Source organism: Grammomys surdaster, unplaced genomic scaffold, assembly GCF_004785775.1.
Source record: "Grammomys surdaster isolate TR1022 unplaced genomic scaffold, NIH_TR_1.0 125834, whole genome shotgun sequence".
NCBI classification, from domain to species: Eukaryota; Metazoa; Chordata; class Mammalia; order Rodentia; family Muridae; genus Grammomys; species Grammomys surdaster.
In genome coordinates, this window is record NW_021620662.1 from 2,003,686 (window position 1) to 2,022,044 (window position 18,359).

General features: G+C 38.1%; 1 protein-coding gene across 8 annotated transcripts in view; it reads left to right on the forward strand.

Moving 5' to 3' along the window:
* Arfip1 (ADP ribosylation factor interacting protein 1) overlaps positions 1 to 18,359 on the forward strand; it is an 87,751-nt gene that overhangs the window by 39,783 nt on the left and 29,609 nt on the right. For 5 of the 8 annotated variants that reach the window (XM_028789493.1, XM_028789490.1, XM_028789489.1 and 2 more), the window contains 3 exons: positions 7,016 to 7,124; positions 13,263 to 13,358; positions 14,686 to 14,798. In XM_028789493.1, the coding sequence (XP_028645326.1) occupies positions 7,016 to 7,124; positions 13,263 to 13,358; positions 14,686 to 14,798 (318 nt within the window). Of the gene's footprint in view, positions 1 to 1,191; positions 1,245 to 7,015; positions 7,125 to 13,262; positions 13,359 to 14,685; positions 14,799 to 18,359 lie in introns of all 8 variants that reach the window. The other 3 variants (XM_028789495.1, XM_028789494.1, XM_028789497.1) reach the window with 2 other exon arrangements.

Sequence of the window (18,359 nt, forward strand, 5' to 3'; positions counted from 1 at the left end):
TGGAGACCTTTGTCTCTCACTACTTTATTTTACTACAAGCAGATGTCAAATGCAGTTCCTAGCATTGTGAAGTTATTCCTGAAGCCTGTGTGACTTGGCTGTAATTTCAGTGAGGAGCAAGAATTTTCATTCATTTCCATATATCCAAGCCTGGCAAAAATGTTTGATGTGTCATAGAGGCTTTCCTTTCATAAATGTTTATGAATGAACACTTAGTTTTGTTAGAGCTGGCCTAGAAATAAGGCTCCTGGGTCTGGGGGTAGGGGAGAGGTATTCCACTTTTAGATTGACTACATTTGCATCCTTACCTGTGCTGCTTGGGCTGTTGTTTGGTTTTGTGCATAAGCGTTCTTTGTTGTTGTTGTTGCTGTTGTTTAATGGCGTGTGGAAAAATGATAACAATGATAGGCTTGGTCAAATAAAGCATGCTGATATGTGGTAGGAGGAAATATTGCCTGAGGAATTGCTGATCAAACCAAGAGATAGGCTAGACAGATGAAGAAGGATGGGGAATATCTCCCTCAAAAAGTGCCTGTAAAGAATCTAAAGGCGGTATAAAGACCATAATATTTATAGTTCACCTGCCAAAGAGTGTGTGTGTGTGTGTGTGTGTGTGTGTGTGTGTGTGAGAGAGAGAGAGAGAGAGAGAGAGAGAGAGAGAGGGAGAGAGAGGGAGAGAGAGGGAGAGGGAGAGGGAAGGAGAGAGGGGGGAGGGAGGGAGGGAGGGAGGGAGAAAAGGAGGGAGGGAGGGAGAAAAGGAGGGAGGGAGAAAAGGAGGGAGGGAGGAGGAAGGAAGAAGAGAAGGAGAGAGGGAGAAAGAGGAGAATATATGAATGCGAGTACTGGAGGTGTGGGCCTAAAGTGTATGATGAGAAATGGCACTAGAGAGATAAGTAGACCCTGCAAAATCTTAAAGCCATGTTAAGGTACTAGCTTATGTAACAACAGATAGTGCAACCACAATCTATCTCAACCACATTCCCATTTTAGAAGGTCGTATCTGAGCTGAACATGGAAGTATACACCTTAAATCCTCATGTTGGAGAGGCAACGGCAGGAGGATTGTGAGTTAGAAGGGAGCCTAGGCTTCTTAGCAACTTGTGTAGCCAGACCCTGTGGGAAAAAGGCGGGGGTGGAGGGGAGAGGGCAAAGAAAGTTGTTTCTCACTACAGTGTAAAGATTCCATTGCAGGGCTGACAGGACAAGAGACAAGGAAAACAAGGATAGTCACCAAGAGAAGAGAGGTAAGACCTAGACTCTGATAGAGAAAGTAGAACCATTGATGACGCCAGACTATTTAAGACAGACAGATGGACAACAATGTGGTGTAAGCAGATGAGAGTAGGAGCTGCTCTAGGTTGTAAAATACTTAAAGGATCCTTATAGACTGACTGTGTTGGTTGAGATCTCTTCCCTTACTAATACTTTCCCTCTTAGCCAGAGTAAGAAGGGACAGTTAATTCTTCTGCAGTTCTTCTCATGTGTTTAAGTGTCCTGCACATCATTAATTATATGTCTTACAACATTTATTGACTATTTTGTGAAACAACACTTTGTTATTCTAAAGTAGATTGTTATGCCAAGTTTTTAACTATGAGTTTAGGTTTTAAATTTCATTTTGGGATCGGAGAGATGGTTCAGCAGTTAAGCACTCTTGCTGCTTTGTAGAGAGGATTTGAGTCTGGATCCCAGCACTCGTGTCAGCAGCTCACAGATACTTGTAACTCTAGCTCCATAGGTATCCTGACAGACACTCACACAAACACATTTAAAACTCTAAAATTTTTGCATTTTTTCTTTTTAACCAGTATCAAAATATGCAAAACAAAAAGTTCCCAAGGTTTGAATGAGCACTCTTTCATAACTTTGTAAAATCTAATAGTCTGATTTTGTATCATTTAAAAAGTACTAAAGATACATATGACACTTATTTGAAGTTTTCAAGGCATCATATTTGCTTATAGGCTAATTGAAAATGACTTTTAAATGTATTAAATACTTCAGTAGAGTTGAGACTTAAGCCATTTTAAGTTTGAGTTGAATATCAGTAACATAAAAATATGAAGTGGGGATTTGGTATTAGTTATAAACAAACTATTTCTGAAGTATACCTTGTGAAATGTAGGACTAAATATAGTAGCATATATTCAGTGAGTTATTAAGCTGTGTAGTACCTTATAACTGAACACACAAAAATCCCCTGAAAACTGACATTATATGAAGAAGGCAGATTTGAAAGTTTTGTACACTGTGAGGGTATATTGTATTACTTAGGAAATATAACACCCCCCCAAAATAGACAAGCTGACACACCCAGACTCCTGACTGTTATTTCATGAGTTATCCATCTCATACATTGAATTACTTTGTACCATCAAGCTGCTAGTCTCTTTACAGAATTTTGTACCACTTCATTCAGATGTTGGACTTTTTTTGCATAATGGCAAGAGCTCTACTTCTTGAAGGATTGCTGCTTTCTGAGTCCAGGATGGCCACCAAGAAGTACTAACACTGTCAGACTGGAGGCCGTCAGTTTTATTACTGATGGCATCTGTATCACTTAAAAGTGTCCACCATCAGAGACCTCTCCCATGTCTGTGTAGTCCTTTCCTACTTCACCTCATACCCAGCACTCCACTATACTACTTCTTTTTAGGAATCTACACAGTGCTCTCTTTTAGAAAACGATTTAGGTGGCTAGTGTTCTTTGAGGTAAGTTCAACTGTTTCAGGATTTTTGTATACAATTTGTATACTGCTCGAATTAGGTACTTTTTTTTTTTTTCTGTGATGAAGTACCTGACAAAAGCAAGCTGGCCGTTATTTTGGCTCACAGTTTGAGAGTCCAGTCCATCAGCACAGAGAAATCATGGCAGTGACTCTCAAGGTAGCTCAGCTCACGTCCCCTTTTCTATACAGAGTGAGACCCTAGCCCATGAAATGTTGCCCCCAGAATTACCTTGAGTAACTCTCTGGAAGGCATGCCCAGAGGTTTATTTCTGTGCTAACTCTAAATCCTACCGAGGTGATAGTACAGATTAAGGGTCAGCGACATCTGCATGTGTTTAGAGTGTTAAAAGTCCTCATGTTTTTCCTAAGGAGAGCTTATCTTCACTGAAAGGTACATGCCTAAAAAGTTGTCTTGACTTATGCAAGATGGCGTTCTTGAAAAGAAATAGGGAGACTGGAAATGAAGTGGATAAAGCAGGATGACTCGATCAAATTAAATAAGGGTGTTAAATTAAGACAGCAGAAACTTACAATAAATGAAAAAGTGAGTTCTGAATATTTACATTTTAACCCTATATTGTAGGGTAAAGTAAGCTATAAAGAAAGGATTTCTGAAATATGTACAGAGGGTATATATAGCTCAATGGCAGAAGATTTTCATCTCACATATACAAGGCCCTGGTTTCTGTCTCAACTCTGGGGATTGGGGGTGGGGGACTTACATCCTTTTGTTCTCAGTAAGCAAACACTGTGGAAAACATTCAGAGACCTCTCTCTCACATGCATTCCAAGAGGTGACTTTAATTGGAAATCTGGTGCTGTAAGAAACCAGACAAAGAGACCAAAGACCCATATTTTTCTTTTGCTACACAAGAGGCTTGTTGATTTCTGTGTTTGGAGGAAGGTGTTTGGTTTGGACTTGGTGCACAGCAAGGTCTTGTGTCCCTTACACTCATCCAGAGCAGTATTCTTAGGAGCCTGGAGGTTTCTGGCTTTGGAGTATCTTCAGAGATCTTCAGTAACAACAAAACCACTTAATCTTTCCATCTCTTTTTGGAAATGTGTTTATGACAGTGTCTTTGTCACTACTGAATTAAGTTACTGTTACTGAAATTCATGATCTGTCTGCTGGGCTCTTCTTCTCTTTTTGTTTGTTCTCTATACATTTCTTATTTTTAGTATGAAACATACTCCTACCCTTTAAAGGCTGCCTTTCCCGTATTTTTGTATTCATAGGCAGTTTCTGTTTTTTATATATATATATATGTATATGTATATGTATATGTATATGTATATGTATATATGTATATATGTATATATGTATATATGTATATATGTATATATATGTGTGTGTATACACATATATATGCATTTTATATTCTTTTATTTATTTTTTTGTCTATTTTTATTTTTTAAGTTTTATTTTACTTTTATTATTACTTTATATATTATTACTTTTATCTATTATCTTTATTTTTGAGGTGGGTTCTTGACATAAACTGGGCTCAGTGCACCCTATTTTTAACTCCCCAGTAGCTGTGCTTAGCAAGCATCTGCCACTGCACCCATTTAGTTTGTAACATTTTTAAAACTTGAAGCTCTCAGATGTAAAAGCTCTTTGTAAATGTGTTCTTTAGAGCAGTGAATATTAGAAGTTAATTATATGGTTGTTTTAAAATGCAGGCATGCCGTAATATAATTAAGATGCATTGTGAAGTATATTACTTAACGATGGGTCAAGGATGAGTGCTTATAATTCCATGTTTGGAGATGATAAGGAGATACACTAATGACTTTGGTGTCTTCTGCTGTCTATCATTCATAAGGCGAAGATCACTCATCCTAAATTATATGAAACATGTAATCTTCTGTTGATCCAACTTCAAACATTCAGCAGAGTTCTGTTTGTAAGTTAATATGGGAGGGTATTGTCCTTTACGCTCTTTGTGTGCTTTCTGTGAAGTAAGAATTATTAACCCTCAATTATCTCCTTTTTATAATAAAGAAACTCAGCACATTAGAGAAGCTACCTGGGATCACGTGGTCATAAGTGACTAAGCCAGGTTCCCAGCTGAGGTTTGTCTAGCCTGACTCGAGTGCGAATGTTTCAGCATAAGTCAGACTGATCATTCCTGTTGTTTTTTTAAAGTAATGGGTCCACTTGGTATCAGAACTAATTCTTTCCTGATAACCAAGTGCTAAACAGTCTTGTTTTCTTTCTGAAAGTCTGCCTTCACCTCTCAGTCTAGAAAGCATATTGTAATTCAGAGATGACCTCAACCCTACCACAGTGTAAATACTTTTCACACTAAAGTTGATGAATGTTTTCGTTTCAATCACTATTAGTAACAAATCCCTTGAGACACCCCTTGCTACAGTACCAGTGAGGATGCCAGTATGGTGAAATGCCAGGGTTGAGGACTGTAGGATTAAGAAACTGTTCTCAGACATGCTTTCTCAAGTTTATGTATTTTTGTGATAAATCACTCAGTAGTTGCTTTAGCTAGGAAGTTATGAGATTTCATAGTGAATAGGTAAAATAAAAATTTTCAGAACTAAGAAAAGATGCCTTTAAAACTGCAGTCACTTATTACAGTAAAGTAAAAGTTTAGGTTTATATCCAGTCTACAAACGCTATGAAAATCAGTAGGAAGCCAATCGATGCGTATTTCTTAGGAATAGTTAAGTCTGGGAGAAATCTTAAAAATGAATTAATATTTCAGTTATTAAAATGGGTTAGAGTATTAAAAATAGGACAATCATAAGCAGTATTACAGATCAGGGATATCCCTAGGTGGGAATGACTTTAATTGCTGTGTGTTTAATTACAAGTCATGTATGCTAAGCCAGACTTAGTGACATGGGTGTAGTTCCAGCACCCAAGAGGCTGAAGTAGAAGATTGCAGATTTAAAGCCAACATGAGGTAGACTAGCAAAATCTTGCCTCTAAAATAAAAATACATTTTAAGTCTTGTATTTCTTTAAATACTTAGGGTTACACTAAGGACATTATGGTATAGCTATTTGGCAAGTTTTAGACCTGGGTACTCAATCTTTAATGGAGTCCCAAGAATTCCTCTAGAGGTGATCTCAAAGTTAGAGAAAGGCACAAATGTATGCTTAGTCTCCAAAGAAGATTATCCATAGAAGCTGATCCTCAGGAAATGTTTACAACTCTCACAATAGATTTGTAGCAAATACTTAACTCACAAGTGTGAAGATGATAAACGTAGTCATCTGTAGTTTAATTTGGCCTCTTTGTGTATATTGCCAAGTTCCACATTGATAATAGTGGAAAGATGCAGAAAAATGAGTTGAGCAAGAAAAGCATAATGGATACATTTAAGGGTTGGAGAAATTTCAGGAATCAGAGAGTTCTTTAGCAAGCATTCAATATGCTGTTTTCAAATCATGGTGTTGCTGCAGATGTCACTTAACCTGTGCTAAAGTGTTTACTTTAGTAACAGAGTTGACAGAGTTACTGAAAATCAGTTGTTTGTTTACCATTGACTTAAATTACCCCGTCTATCCTTTCTAAATGATTTGTGATGCCAGTTGTGTATATCAGATATTCACTTACTACGATAACAAACATGTAGCAGATTTTCATCACAAATTTTAATTTTAATTATTCCTAAATTTTATGGGTCTACTTCTCTAACTTTAGCCTGGCCTTAGATGAGATAGAATGGTATCTACTTTATGATTGGTCTTGCCTTCAGCTTCAAATTCTTCTAAGCTGTTCTTATATATGTCCCAAATTTATATTCTTAAAGTCGTTCTTTCACCACATCAAGCACATCTGCTACTTAGAATTCACTTTTTAATTTGTTTAGATTAAACCTCCTATTTTATCTGGCCTTCTAATTCCTGCCCCCCTCATCTCTCCGTGAAACTTTAGCTGCACTGGCCCCACATTGGTTGCTGGCCTCCCTGCTTTGACAATGTGATAGTGACTGCTTTGTTTCCCATCTCCTCTTCTGCAAGGGTCTTTGTTGGCCAAGGCACACCCTGCTTTACCTTCATTCCCATCTCTCCAGCCTTCCATGTCCTGATATCTTAAACTGTGATCAGTGTAAAGGTTTGTGATTTTCAGCACACATGTATCTCCTAAATAGCAGTCTTACTGTTTTTGATCATCACTGAATGCCATGACAGTTTAAGGAGATAATGTATAGAAAGAGAAAAATAGCACAAAATGTAGTAAAAGTCACAATTCTGAAATTTTATGTGCTGTGAGGTCTTTTACCAAGTTTTTTTTTTCCTTTTATTTAAATGTTACCAAGGATTTGAAGCATTCATTACCATCTGGACTTGGACTCTCAGAAACTCAAATTACATCTCATGGTTTTGACAGTACCAAAGAGGGGGTTGTTGAAGCAGGAGCATCCCAAGGTAAGAACCACATATTACCAAGATGGCTGAAGTGGAGGATGGCAGGTTTACTAAGCACTACTTCTGTTAAAGAAGACAAGAGTTGAGCTCTTTATTTCTCTGATGAAAAGTGACCATAAACATAATCATCTTTCTCTTCAGTTTAAATAATGTAAGCGTTATTTTTCTGATCTCTGTAGAAATATATTGGAATGAATAATTTTACTGACAACCTCTTTTCCAGGATGCAGCCCGTGTCACACACACCAGGCACATGCCCTATCATTCATGCACGGCCCCTTCAGGTTGCTGCTTAGGGAACACTTTTTAATAATGATTTTTAAATATTGTGAAACAAAGCTGTAAAATTATTTCAGAAGGTAAACTACTTTTAGGTGGTATCCACAAAACTGTAACTTGATTTATATAAATACAGGTTATATATTTCAAAAGAAATAAGAAAATGCAGCTTTTCTTTTCCTATGCTTGCCATGTAGATCTTCAAGATCATCTTAGCATTTGGTCTCAGCTGATACTCACACTATGGCTTATTACAGGCAGTCAGTAAGGCAGGGTCTTCCAAGGGTCTTCTGGTGCTGATGTAGAGACTGCTTAAGTCTTTCATTGTGAGTTCTGGCAACACATCTAAAGTGTGACTACTTGGGGAAGATCATTGAACATGTAGTGTCTAGGGCTTTTATAAGGATTCCACACACAGGCATCCTGTGAGCATTGTGAAGATTCTAGACTTTAACAGAAGTCTGTAGACAGTCAACTTAAGCCAGACTGTTTGTGTGAATAGTTTAGGCCTTGGGATCCAAGCCTTCTAGAGGGAATTTTTCAAAGTCATCTTCTGAGGATCTGCACAAAGGTCGGTCTTGTAAATAACCTTTTTTAAGGATAGACAATAAGACCTACCATAACTCTTTCCTGCACACAAACTAAGAAGTATGTATATACACATGTATATGTATATTTCATGAAGGGGGAAAATTGCCTCTGTTATTAGTGACCTTGCGTATAATTTTTTCAGTGGGTTTTTAATGTAATACTTTTATTCTTGGATATTTTATACATGTGTACTGTATGTTTTGATCTTCTCCACTTACTCCTTATCCTCACTTGTCCCAGATCTTCTTCATCTTCTCCCAGCTTCCCCTTTAAAGAGACAAACTAAAACACTTAGTCCAGAATGTGCCTCTCAAAAACACACATGGTGTGGGACCAACCACTAGTGCGTGGTCAGCCTCCCAGGGCCCACGATTCTGAAGAATTTGGACTATTCACGAGCAACTGTCAACTGTCCATAGCCTAGCTCCTCAGCAGGGGTAAGAGCTCAGGAGTCCCTCCCCTTGTACTGGAATGTTGACTGGTTAGGTCTGGTGTCAGAGATGAAGTGCGAAGATCCTGTCAAGTCCAGAAGATACTGCTTTACCCTGGTCCCCACCCCACTCTTTTTGTGGTGTTCCCTGAGAATTGTTTTTGTAAATGAATGGAAGAAAACCACCAAGCATTTGGATGTAGAGCTGTAATTAAGTAGCTATAGTTAATGTTCAGTGTGACCTTTCTTAATTTTATTAATGTGTTGTGGTTTGATGGAGTAGATGTTGCTTTGCCAGCACTTAGCCCTCTTGTAGATAACATTGATCAATCTTTCTGTTATATTATTGACCAACTCTTTATTCAAGGGCAGTTTAGATTTGAAATATATTATTTGTAATTCCAGTATTATGTTCTGAACTGTAGTTGGTAAAGTTTCTCTGTGAAGCCCTGGCTGTCCTATTACTCTGTAGACCAGGCTGTTCTGTCAATCACTCTGTAGACCAGGCTGGCCTCAACCTCACAGAGATTGAGTTCTGCTTCGGCTTTCCAAGATGTGTCAGTATCTTAACAGTATATATCTGTAAAGCTCTTGAAAACAAAAATCAATACATGGCTTTTAAAAAATAGAGTTTTGGGCCTATAAAATGTCTTTGTAGGTAAAGTCATTTGTCACATTGTGGAATGAGAGACCTGAATCCTGCAAGATGTCCTCTGATCACCATGTGTACACTATGACTGCCTACCTTCCACAATAAGAAATGAAGTCTTAAGGTTGAAAGTTGGTTTGGTTGGTAAAGTCCTCAGTGTATAAATAAGATGGTGACCTGAGTTTGTTCTCTAGAGCCCATGGTAAAACATCAGGCATGCCCCCAAGCCCAGAGGTAGAGACACCCAGCCTCGTCAGTTCAGTGATTCCAGGCCAGTGAGAAATCCTAGCTCAAAACACGAGGCAGACAGTATGTAAGAAGGAACAACACCCGAGAAGTTCTCTACTTTCACAGGCCTGTGGGCATTCACAGAGATAAGCAAGCACAATCTCCTCTTCATTCTCAAGCGTTAGAGCATTCTTGTGTAGGCTTCTTTGTCTTTGAAAAGATTGACTAAATGCCTAAAATTATGATTGTTTAACATATTGGCTTACTTTATATAATTTGACACGGTTTTTTGATTAGTTACTACTTACTAATTTTATTTTATTTGTAAAATTTTGTGGTATTGGGAGTTGAACTCAGCACCTTGTACATATCCTAACCCCACTTTCAAATTTTAAATGTCACCATCAAATAAAAAACAAATGTACTATTTAGATATTTTAACTGTTTTTAATGAAATTATTTGTCTGACATTGATTTAATCTTTTCTCCTGAAAGTTATAGGATTATAGAGCAATTGGACTAAAATGACCATTTCTATCTGTAGTAAACATTAAAATGCCAGTTAGTTTTATTTACTTATACTTTCTTTATTACTATTAATTTTATGTATATGAGTACATTGTTACTGTCTTCAGACATACTAGAAGAGGGCATCACATTCTATTACAGATGGTTGTGAGCCACCATGTAGTTGCTGGGAATTGAACCCAGGACTCTGGAAGAGCAGTCAGTACTCTTAACCGCTGAGCCATCTCTCTAGCCCCTTATAAATACGTTGTAATACTCAGGTTGGAGTGACAAGTGTGTTTTGTGCTAATGGAAATAATTTATCTTTTGGACTGAGTTTATAAAGCTCATTTTAACCTAAAATGCATTATTGATCAGTGTATTCATAAGAGAATTCTGTGTGTTTGAACCAGCTCAATGCTTATTAGAAAGGTACAGTTGTCTTAAGGGCACTGTTTTAGGATGTACAGATAATTGGAATGACCATGGGAAAGAATGACATGCCAAAAACTTAGGAAGTAAATCTGAAGTGTTGAGGGAATTAGGTCAGTGTTAGCTCTCTGAACAAAAGAATGAAACATTTTGATTTTTTATTGCTTGACTTTATTACTTGACTTTTATACTTTATTATTATAAGATAATTAATACTATACTTTTCTATTTGTTCCTAAAGTAAAGTTTAAAAATTGTACCTAAATTTAGCCTTAAAATCAACAACAGATATTGAAATCTGGTCAACATCAGAATGTGGCAAAGTCAGTAACAGCATGAGTCAAAGTAAATCTCAGCTCCTGGCAAGGAGGTGCGCTTGTTTCCCAAGTTTTTGTTTTTGTTATATTTTTAATGAGAGTTCTAATCCTTGCACCTGCCTAGATTTCTCTTGAGAGGAAATTGGCTAATTCCCCCAAACTTAGCAAGAGAAGTTGTTTGTTTTTTTCCTCTTTTTTTTTTTCTTCTGAGGGATAGGGTCGTGCAGTGTAGTCCAGATTGGCATAAGCTCACAACTCTACCTCTCCTGGTAGGATTTCCTCTCTTGGGTCCTAGGAATAAGAGGTGTGTGCCGCCATGCCCAGCTTTAAGTTTTTGGATTCCTTAGAGGTTTTTGTGGGTATTAGTGAGCACTTTTGATAGCTAAATTTAGTTGAGTGGGCTAATTTAAACTACACCAGTCCAAAGGCTTACAGTTCTGAAGATAGGAAAAAATGGAAAGTGACTTTGAAGGCAAAGCGGACAACTGAAATCCCACCCACTTTAGCATCACATTATTTGCCATTTTGGTATGGAAGCTGTGCCTCTTGCTACATGTATTATATACATGTCAGGTTGTGCTGTGACATCATTTCTTATAGAGATTACTGAACTGTAACAACCAGAACAACAGACCTCTGTTCCTGAGGTCATCAAACATGGAACTGTAGTCGTGTTTCCTTATGTTTACTACTTCCTTATGGGAGCCCTGTGCCTTGCATAGTAGAAATATGGTCTTTGTGTAATGTGGTTTTTACCCTGGATGGCCTATTGAAATGTCTTTCAACTAAATACAAGTAACTTATAGATAGTGCTTTTGTATTTAATTTGATACTGGAGATCCTGGTGCAGATTCTGTACTTTCCCATATGAGATTGTCTCACTTCCTGAGCCTTATTTCTCATAGACTTTATTGTAAGTGTTTGGACCACTTTATTTCTATTAACCAGTCTCGTTTTAAGTTTTGTAGTTCAGAAATTTAAAGAGACAGCTATATCTACTTTAAAAAATGGTGGCAATCAATTTAGGTCTATCATATGCTTGAGTTCAATGTAAGTGGGTTTTCATACTTTTACAACTAAAGCCTATCTTTATCAGAACTTTGTGTATATGTGTATGTATGTTTCTAATTACATGTAAAGTGGATATTAATTCTTTCCTATCATGAATTAATTTTATATAATTTTCATAGAAAATGGGAAGATTATTATTCAAATGATAGTATATCATAGGCACTAATATATTCCCAGCTAGAGCTAGAGAGATGGCTTACTGAGTAAGAACATTGCTTTGTAAACATGAGGATTTGAACTTGAATCTCTAGCACCCATGAAAAAGCCAGGCATAGCTTCTTGTTCCTGTGACTCTTGTGCTGGGTATGGGGGAAGGAGGCATCTTTTGTCATAAATACATATATACAGATAGATCATGTAGACAATCACAGAGATACAGATAAGTAGAGAAAATCAAATATTCTTAGCTAAATATTGAAAGAATTTTTCATGTTTTTAATGATTACTCTCTTTAACTTGATTTAAATCTTGGGCCTTATCAGCAATGTTGGGTAGAATTCTTTTTTAAAAAAAATCGCATTTATTTATTTTATGTGCATATGTATATGGATGCATATGCTACAGTGTGTATGTATATGGAAGTTAGAGGACAGTTTGTGAGAATTAGCTATTTGTACATGGATTCCCAGGGGTCAAACCTCAGGGCGTTGGCTTAGGAGCAACTGCCTCTACCTTCTGAGTATTTATTACTCTTCAGAAGACTGCAGACAAGAGATAGAAGGAAGTTGTCAGTGTGCTCTGACACTATGTGATAGACAGAACCAGAATTTTATACCTATACTTAGAATTATATCTTGGTTGTGATTTACTTGAAATTTGTTTTCTTTCCCCTTGTCCTCAAACTTAACCGTTTGAAAATCTCCCAAGTAGCCTTCAAAGGCAACAGGTGCCTTTTACAGTGGATCTTGAGAGAATCGCAAATATTCCTTAAAGTTCCATGAATGATTCTCATGATCACTTGGGAAACATGACAGCCCCAGTTCTGAAACTTCCTAATACCCAGAGTTCACCCCTGGCACAGCTCCTGGTTCAGTATGCCTGAGCGTCTGCATTTTAGTGGGCCTCAGGGGACTGAGTTGCTATGGGTTCCTTCCATTCTCAGCATAGGTAGCAGTAGCTTGGAATGTATCATATTTGGTTTATGATTGGGAAAATTGGCAACAGTTTCTGAAAAGTCTGTAATTCTTATAAAGAACATCATTCACATTTTTGTAAGAAGTATTAAAAAATGCTTTAGTATTCTTTTCTACACTTGAGCCTTTTCTTCATATAAGGTCTGGGAAGTTATGAGATATATACTTAAGTTATAAGACATTTAACTCTAGGACTTTCATATGATTTGGTTTTGAAAATAACAGATTCCAGGGAAACTCGTTTAGGTATGATCTTACCAATTCTTTTATGTAGTGAAGTGTTTTGTTAGTTTATGATAGGCTAATGAAAAATTTATATAGAACTTAGGCCTATAGGATCTTCTTACTATTAGTCCTTACCTGCAAGGAAGCAGTCGTATTCATTGTAGTCTTAATTGCAGTGTTTGACCATGTTAAAGGAATTGTCATAGATCTCTGTTCAAACTGTTCAGCATATGAAGGAGGAAGTGGATTTTCACAGTTTAATGTCTGCCTTTCCAGGTTCCTCAGCACCACCTTTGCCATGTGTTCTGTCTCCCAGCAGGGTGGCAGCTAGTCAGCTGACTCAGCAAGCAGGTGATCTGACTGTTCCTGCAGGTATCCACTGTTTCTCCTTCCACTGAAGCCAGCCTACCTCAGTTTCATGATTGCTCGCTCTGTTTTTAGGCATGTGCTCCTCTGGCTGCTGCTGCTGCTGCTGCTTTCTCTAATAATAAGAGAAATCAATCACTTTTCTAGCCATTGTTTACCTTTACTTTGGTTGTGTCTCAAATCTGAAATTTAATTATTTTAAAGGTTAAAGCATAGTAAAGTATAATTTGTTTTAATCCATTCCTTTTTTTCTCTGGTTTGTATAGATCTACCTATTTGATTCCTACTTCTCAGCTTTGCAGCTCTGCCCTCTTTACAGACAGAAAGCTTTGACAGTTATATTATTGAGAATGGGTCACGTGAAAAGGTTGTGTATTCCTGTCAGTCTCAGCATACAGATAGGTTGTAGAGTCCAACAAATACTGAAAAATCAGCTGGATTTAGTACATGCCTGTAACCTCAGCATTGACAAGGTTGAGGCTGAAGAGTTCAAGGCTGACTTGGGCCATGTAAGGAGACACTCTTCAAATCAAAACATGAAACAAAAAGAAACAGAAAAAATAAACTACACATTTCTTTTTGTATGGTATTAACACTTTATTTATATGAGACTTTTAATAAATTCTTACATGATTTTGTGGTTGGTTTTTTTTTTTTTTTTTTTTGGTTGGGTTTTTTTGCATTGCTCTGATTCTTAGGTGTGTGGTGAAGGCTAATCTGGCTGTTGCACTAAGTGGGAGAAGAAAATGTGTACTCACCCTGAGTATTGGTGTTTGTTCCCATGCACACATGTATGCATGTATATATGTGCAGTCCACAGGTCAACCTTGGATGTCTTTCCTACTAGTCTCTGACTCTGAGGCCAGTGTCTGTCACTAAGCCTGGAGCTTATCACATCAGCTAGGCTGGCTGACCAGTGAGCTCCAGGGACTACCGTCTGCACTGAGGTCACCGACCTGCACCACCTCACTCAGCTTTCTACATGGGTGCTGGAGATTTGAACATGAGTCCTGTTGCTTGTACAGCAAGCACTTAACAGAATAAACAATCTCCCAGGCTCCATGTTTGTTGTTTGAGTTTTTTTGTTTTTTAGGTAAATTTGCAGCAGAATTTATTTCTTAGAGTAAGGCAAACTATATGTTTGTTTAGTGGACAGAAATTTGTAAGTGATTATGAAATTATCCTGCGTGTTTCCAGGAGGCTCTAGTCTGTTATGCAGTTGGAACCTTTGCATTTTTTAATTTAAGTAGTGAGTTTGAATAGCACCAGGCTGCATATTTACTCTCATGCCCTTTGTTTATCTGGACTGTGCTTTTGTCTTTTGATCATGCAGGTGGCCAAAGAACACACACAAAAGGTGGACCAGTTATTCTAGCAGATGAAATCAAAAATCCTGCAATGGAAAAGTTAGAACTTGTTAGAAAATGGAGTCTCAACACATACAAGGTTTGTAACTTTTAAATTATTTCTATGACTTTTCATTTATATGTAATTCATGTTCATTATATGTTATACATATCATAGTGTTCCATTATTTATCTTGATATATACTGTAAAATTGAGTACAAAAGAATTTGAAAAAGACCTACTAAAATACTTAATTCTGGCAGATATATATATATAAAAATAAAACAAAACCCAGCCTGCATGCAGTGGCATATGCTTATAATCCCAGCACTTAGGAGGGCAAGGCAGGGAGACTGTTGGCCATAGAACTGCTAAGGTCATCCTCACTCCCTCTCCTTGTTTCATAAGAGACACAGTCTCACTGTATTGGCCAGTCTGGGCAGCCCTTCAAGTATCAAGGGATCCTCTGACTTCAGCCTCCTGGGTTACCTAGACTATAGGCTGATGTCCCTGAACCTGACCTTTTCTTGTTATTTTATAACAGCCGAAGGTTAAGAGAGGCACACTAGTTCTCCAAAGCTGGCAACTCTTGTGATCCTGTAATCATTCCTAAGTGTACAGACAGCATCTTTGCAAAAGTTTTTTAGTTCATGTCATCACATGACCTGAGAAATACTGGCATTAGTCTGTAAAAAGTGATGCCTACTTACAGCGTTCTTCTCAGGGAGGGCCAGCCTTGTAAGTCCTTGCCCCTCTGTTCCCCAGGGTAGGGATGTATGATTCTTGCCTCTGAGTTCTCTCATAATATAATTGTTGTTGTTTGAACCTTCCTCCCTTCCTTTTGTTGAACCTAGATATCTAATCAGTCATTAAATCCTATGGATTCTCCCTTGGTTTTCTCTCACTTTCTCTGGTCCCTGTCTTTATTACTCTCTCACTATTGTTGTAGCTTACCAGCCAGTTATCTTGGACTGGTGTGGTCATTGTTACATTAAAATTCCTCAGCAGATCCCATTATCTTTATCGGCCATGTGACCCTTACCCACCTTACATGTTATTACCTTACTGCTTTTGTCTGCAGATCCTAGCCGTCGCGTCACCAGGAATCTGCCTGAGTATCTGTCTTCCTGTGCTGTCGCTGCATGAGGGTGTGGTGCCAGCTGTGGAATTTCCCTTCCTCTCTTGTGTAATTTTCATGCCACATTGAGCTTCATTCTTTAAAAACAAACAAGCAAAAAAAAAAATGTTTTCCCAAAAAGTTCTATTATAGACTAGGAAAAGAAACAAAAACAGACAAATAAAAAAATAAATAGAACAGGGTACCGTATTGACTATTTATTCAGATAAGAGGAAGTAAGGAAATTGATTTGAGATGATGGATGGGTTCAAGACCTAAACTGGAAGTTCTTTCTGGTGTGTTTGCTCTAGTCTGTCTGTCCTTCCTGCTTCCTTGAGGCAGGGTCTTGCTGTATTACCCTTTTTGAAATGTTTCTTTTTTTATTTGTTCTCTCTCTTTCTCTCTCATTCTTCTCTGCCCCCTTGTCCCCTACCCACCCTACCCCCCAAAGAATAAATTGTCTCAGTTTCGAGCATTGAAAATTGACAGCTTTTCTGAATATGAAATACTGTTTTAAAGTCATACTTTAAATTCTGAAGCAGTTTCCATGAAGATTCTTAATGCAGTTGATGGCCTCTGTCTTTGAGCCTGTGTCTTTCAGCTTCCCATCCTAGTTTCCCTCCCGTGTTGCCCCATCTGCTCATTGACCCGTGTTCTCTGTTTATTGCCCTCTTAGGCTTCCTTCTGCACTTTGTCTTAATAACCTTTCTTTAATCTGTGAAATTGTTCTTTTCCTTGTGCTTAAATGTCTGTCTGTCTGTCTGTCTATTCTGTCATCCCAGCAAAGCTCTGTGTGCTATTTAAATAATCGCAGTACACAGTCTGTAGTGCCAGTTCCTGAGCCAGGAGGATGGTGCCTGGTGGAGTACACAGTCTGTAGTGCCAGTTCCTGAGCCAGGAGGACGGTGCCTGGTGGCATTCCCTACACACGTCATTTCGTCCACCCGCCACAGTTAGGAGACCTAGCTAGGTCAGTGACTTTTTTTATGAGCCATCCAGCTCTTCAAGTTAGCAAGTTAGCTTCATTTGGAAGCTGTTATATTCTAAATGATTTTGGGGAAGGTGTAGGAGGGGTGACAAGATCTTGGTAGGTAGTGTGGGAATTGCTATATAGATAGATCAGCAGATCTCAAATTGAGAGGTCTGCCTGCCTCTGCCTCATAGTGCTAGAATCAAAGGTGTGTACCACCACACCCTAAGTATATTCTTTATGTGGGAAACTTTGATCAGTTTATTATAAGTAGTCTCTGTTTTCAGGGACTTTGAAGAAGGGTAGAGAAATTAGATTCTCTTTGTAAACCTGCTATGTAATATAGTCTTCAGTTTTGTATTTTAATTTCAGAATGTTTCAGGGATCATGCCAGAAACTTCCTGAGGCCCCCAATACTGAAGAAATGAGTAACAACTGTATACCTTCTTTACCATACTGCAAGCACACACATTCTAGTATTCTCATTTTTGATTATTTAGATTTCCCTTTAGAATGTACAGTTACCTCATGTACGTTTTGTAAATTCAGTTTCCAAATGTATTTAATGTGTCCAAACTTACCTCAGTTTGCCTCATAATCAATATCCTATTCTTTCTACTGCTCTAGTTGTAGGAAATAAAGGCATTTCTTCATTAGATCTTGACCCAAGTGCCTGCTTGTGAACATCATTTGTTCGGTTTGTTTTGTTTGTGGGAAAAAATGGTCACTCACACAACAGTAGAATGTTCACTTTGTGCTATCTGCAAATCTCAGCCAATGAATTCTGGCTTCTTAACAGATTTCTGTTTCTGGGTTGCAGTAGAAGGCACTATGCTTTGTTTTGCAAATAATGTAGAAGTCTTTGATAAGGGAACTCTGGAAACAAGTGCCATCTCTTGTCTTATTACAGGTTCAGATACCATTTTTTGGTCAGTATTTTTCTCCTTAAAATCAGTATCTCCAGTTAAACTTTTTTTATTTTCATCTCCTAGAACGGATTTATTTATTTAGAGAGTGTGTGTCTGTCTGTCTGTGTGTGTGTACGCGTGTGTGTGTGTATACTCACTCATGCTGTAGCATGCACCTGTGGAGGTTAAAGGATAACTTGCTGAAGTTGGTTTTCTCACTCCACCATTGAGGTTCCTTGGGATTAACCTCAGATCATTAGGCTTGGCTGTTAGTCCTGTTCCCTCATTGCCATGCCTCTGGGAATTTGGCCAGACAAGAGAAACTTAAGAAAAACAAGACAACATACAGACACACAGAAAGAGCTGGGTTGGGTGGACATGGCTCTCAGATAAAGAAACTGCAGCACCCCAGAAGCTCAGCGTGTTTATTATATGAAATTGAATGGAGGTGGGGGTGGGGTGGGGGCTGAGTTACAACCCCAGATAAACAAGGAGGCAAGGTTTATGGTATACAGCTGAATCAAGACACTGTAGCTGATCACAATAGAAACAGTCTGTGTTGCAGAGCCAGCTTTCAGGCTGGAACATCCTGGGTGGGAAACCCATGGTGGACATTATCTGCTCATACTGTCTTTGTCATTGTCTGAGCCTCCTCCTAGGGAAAG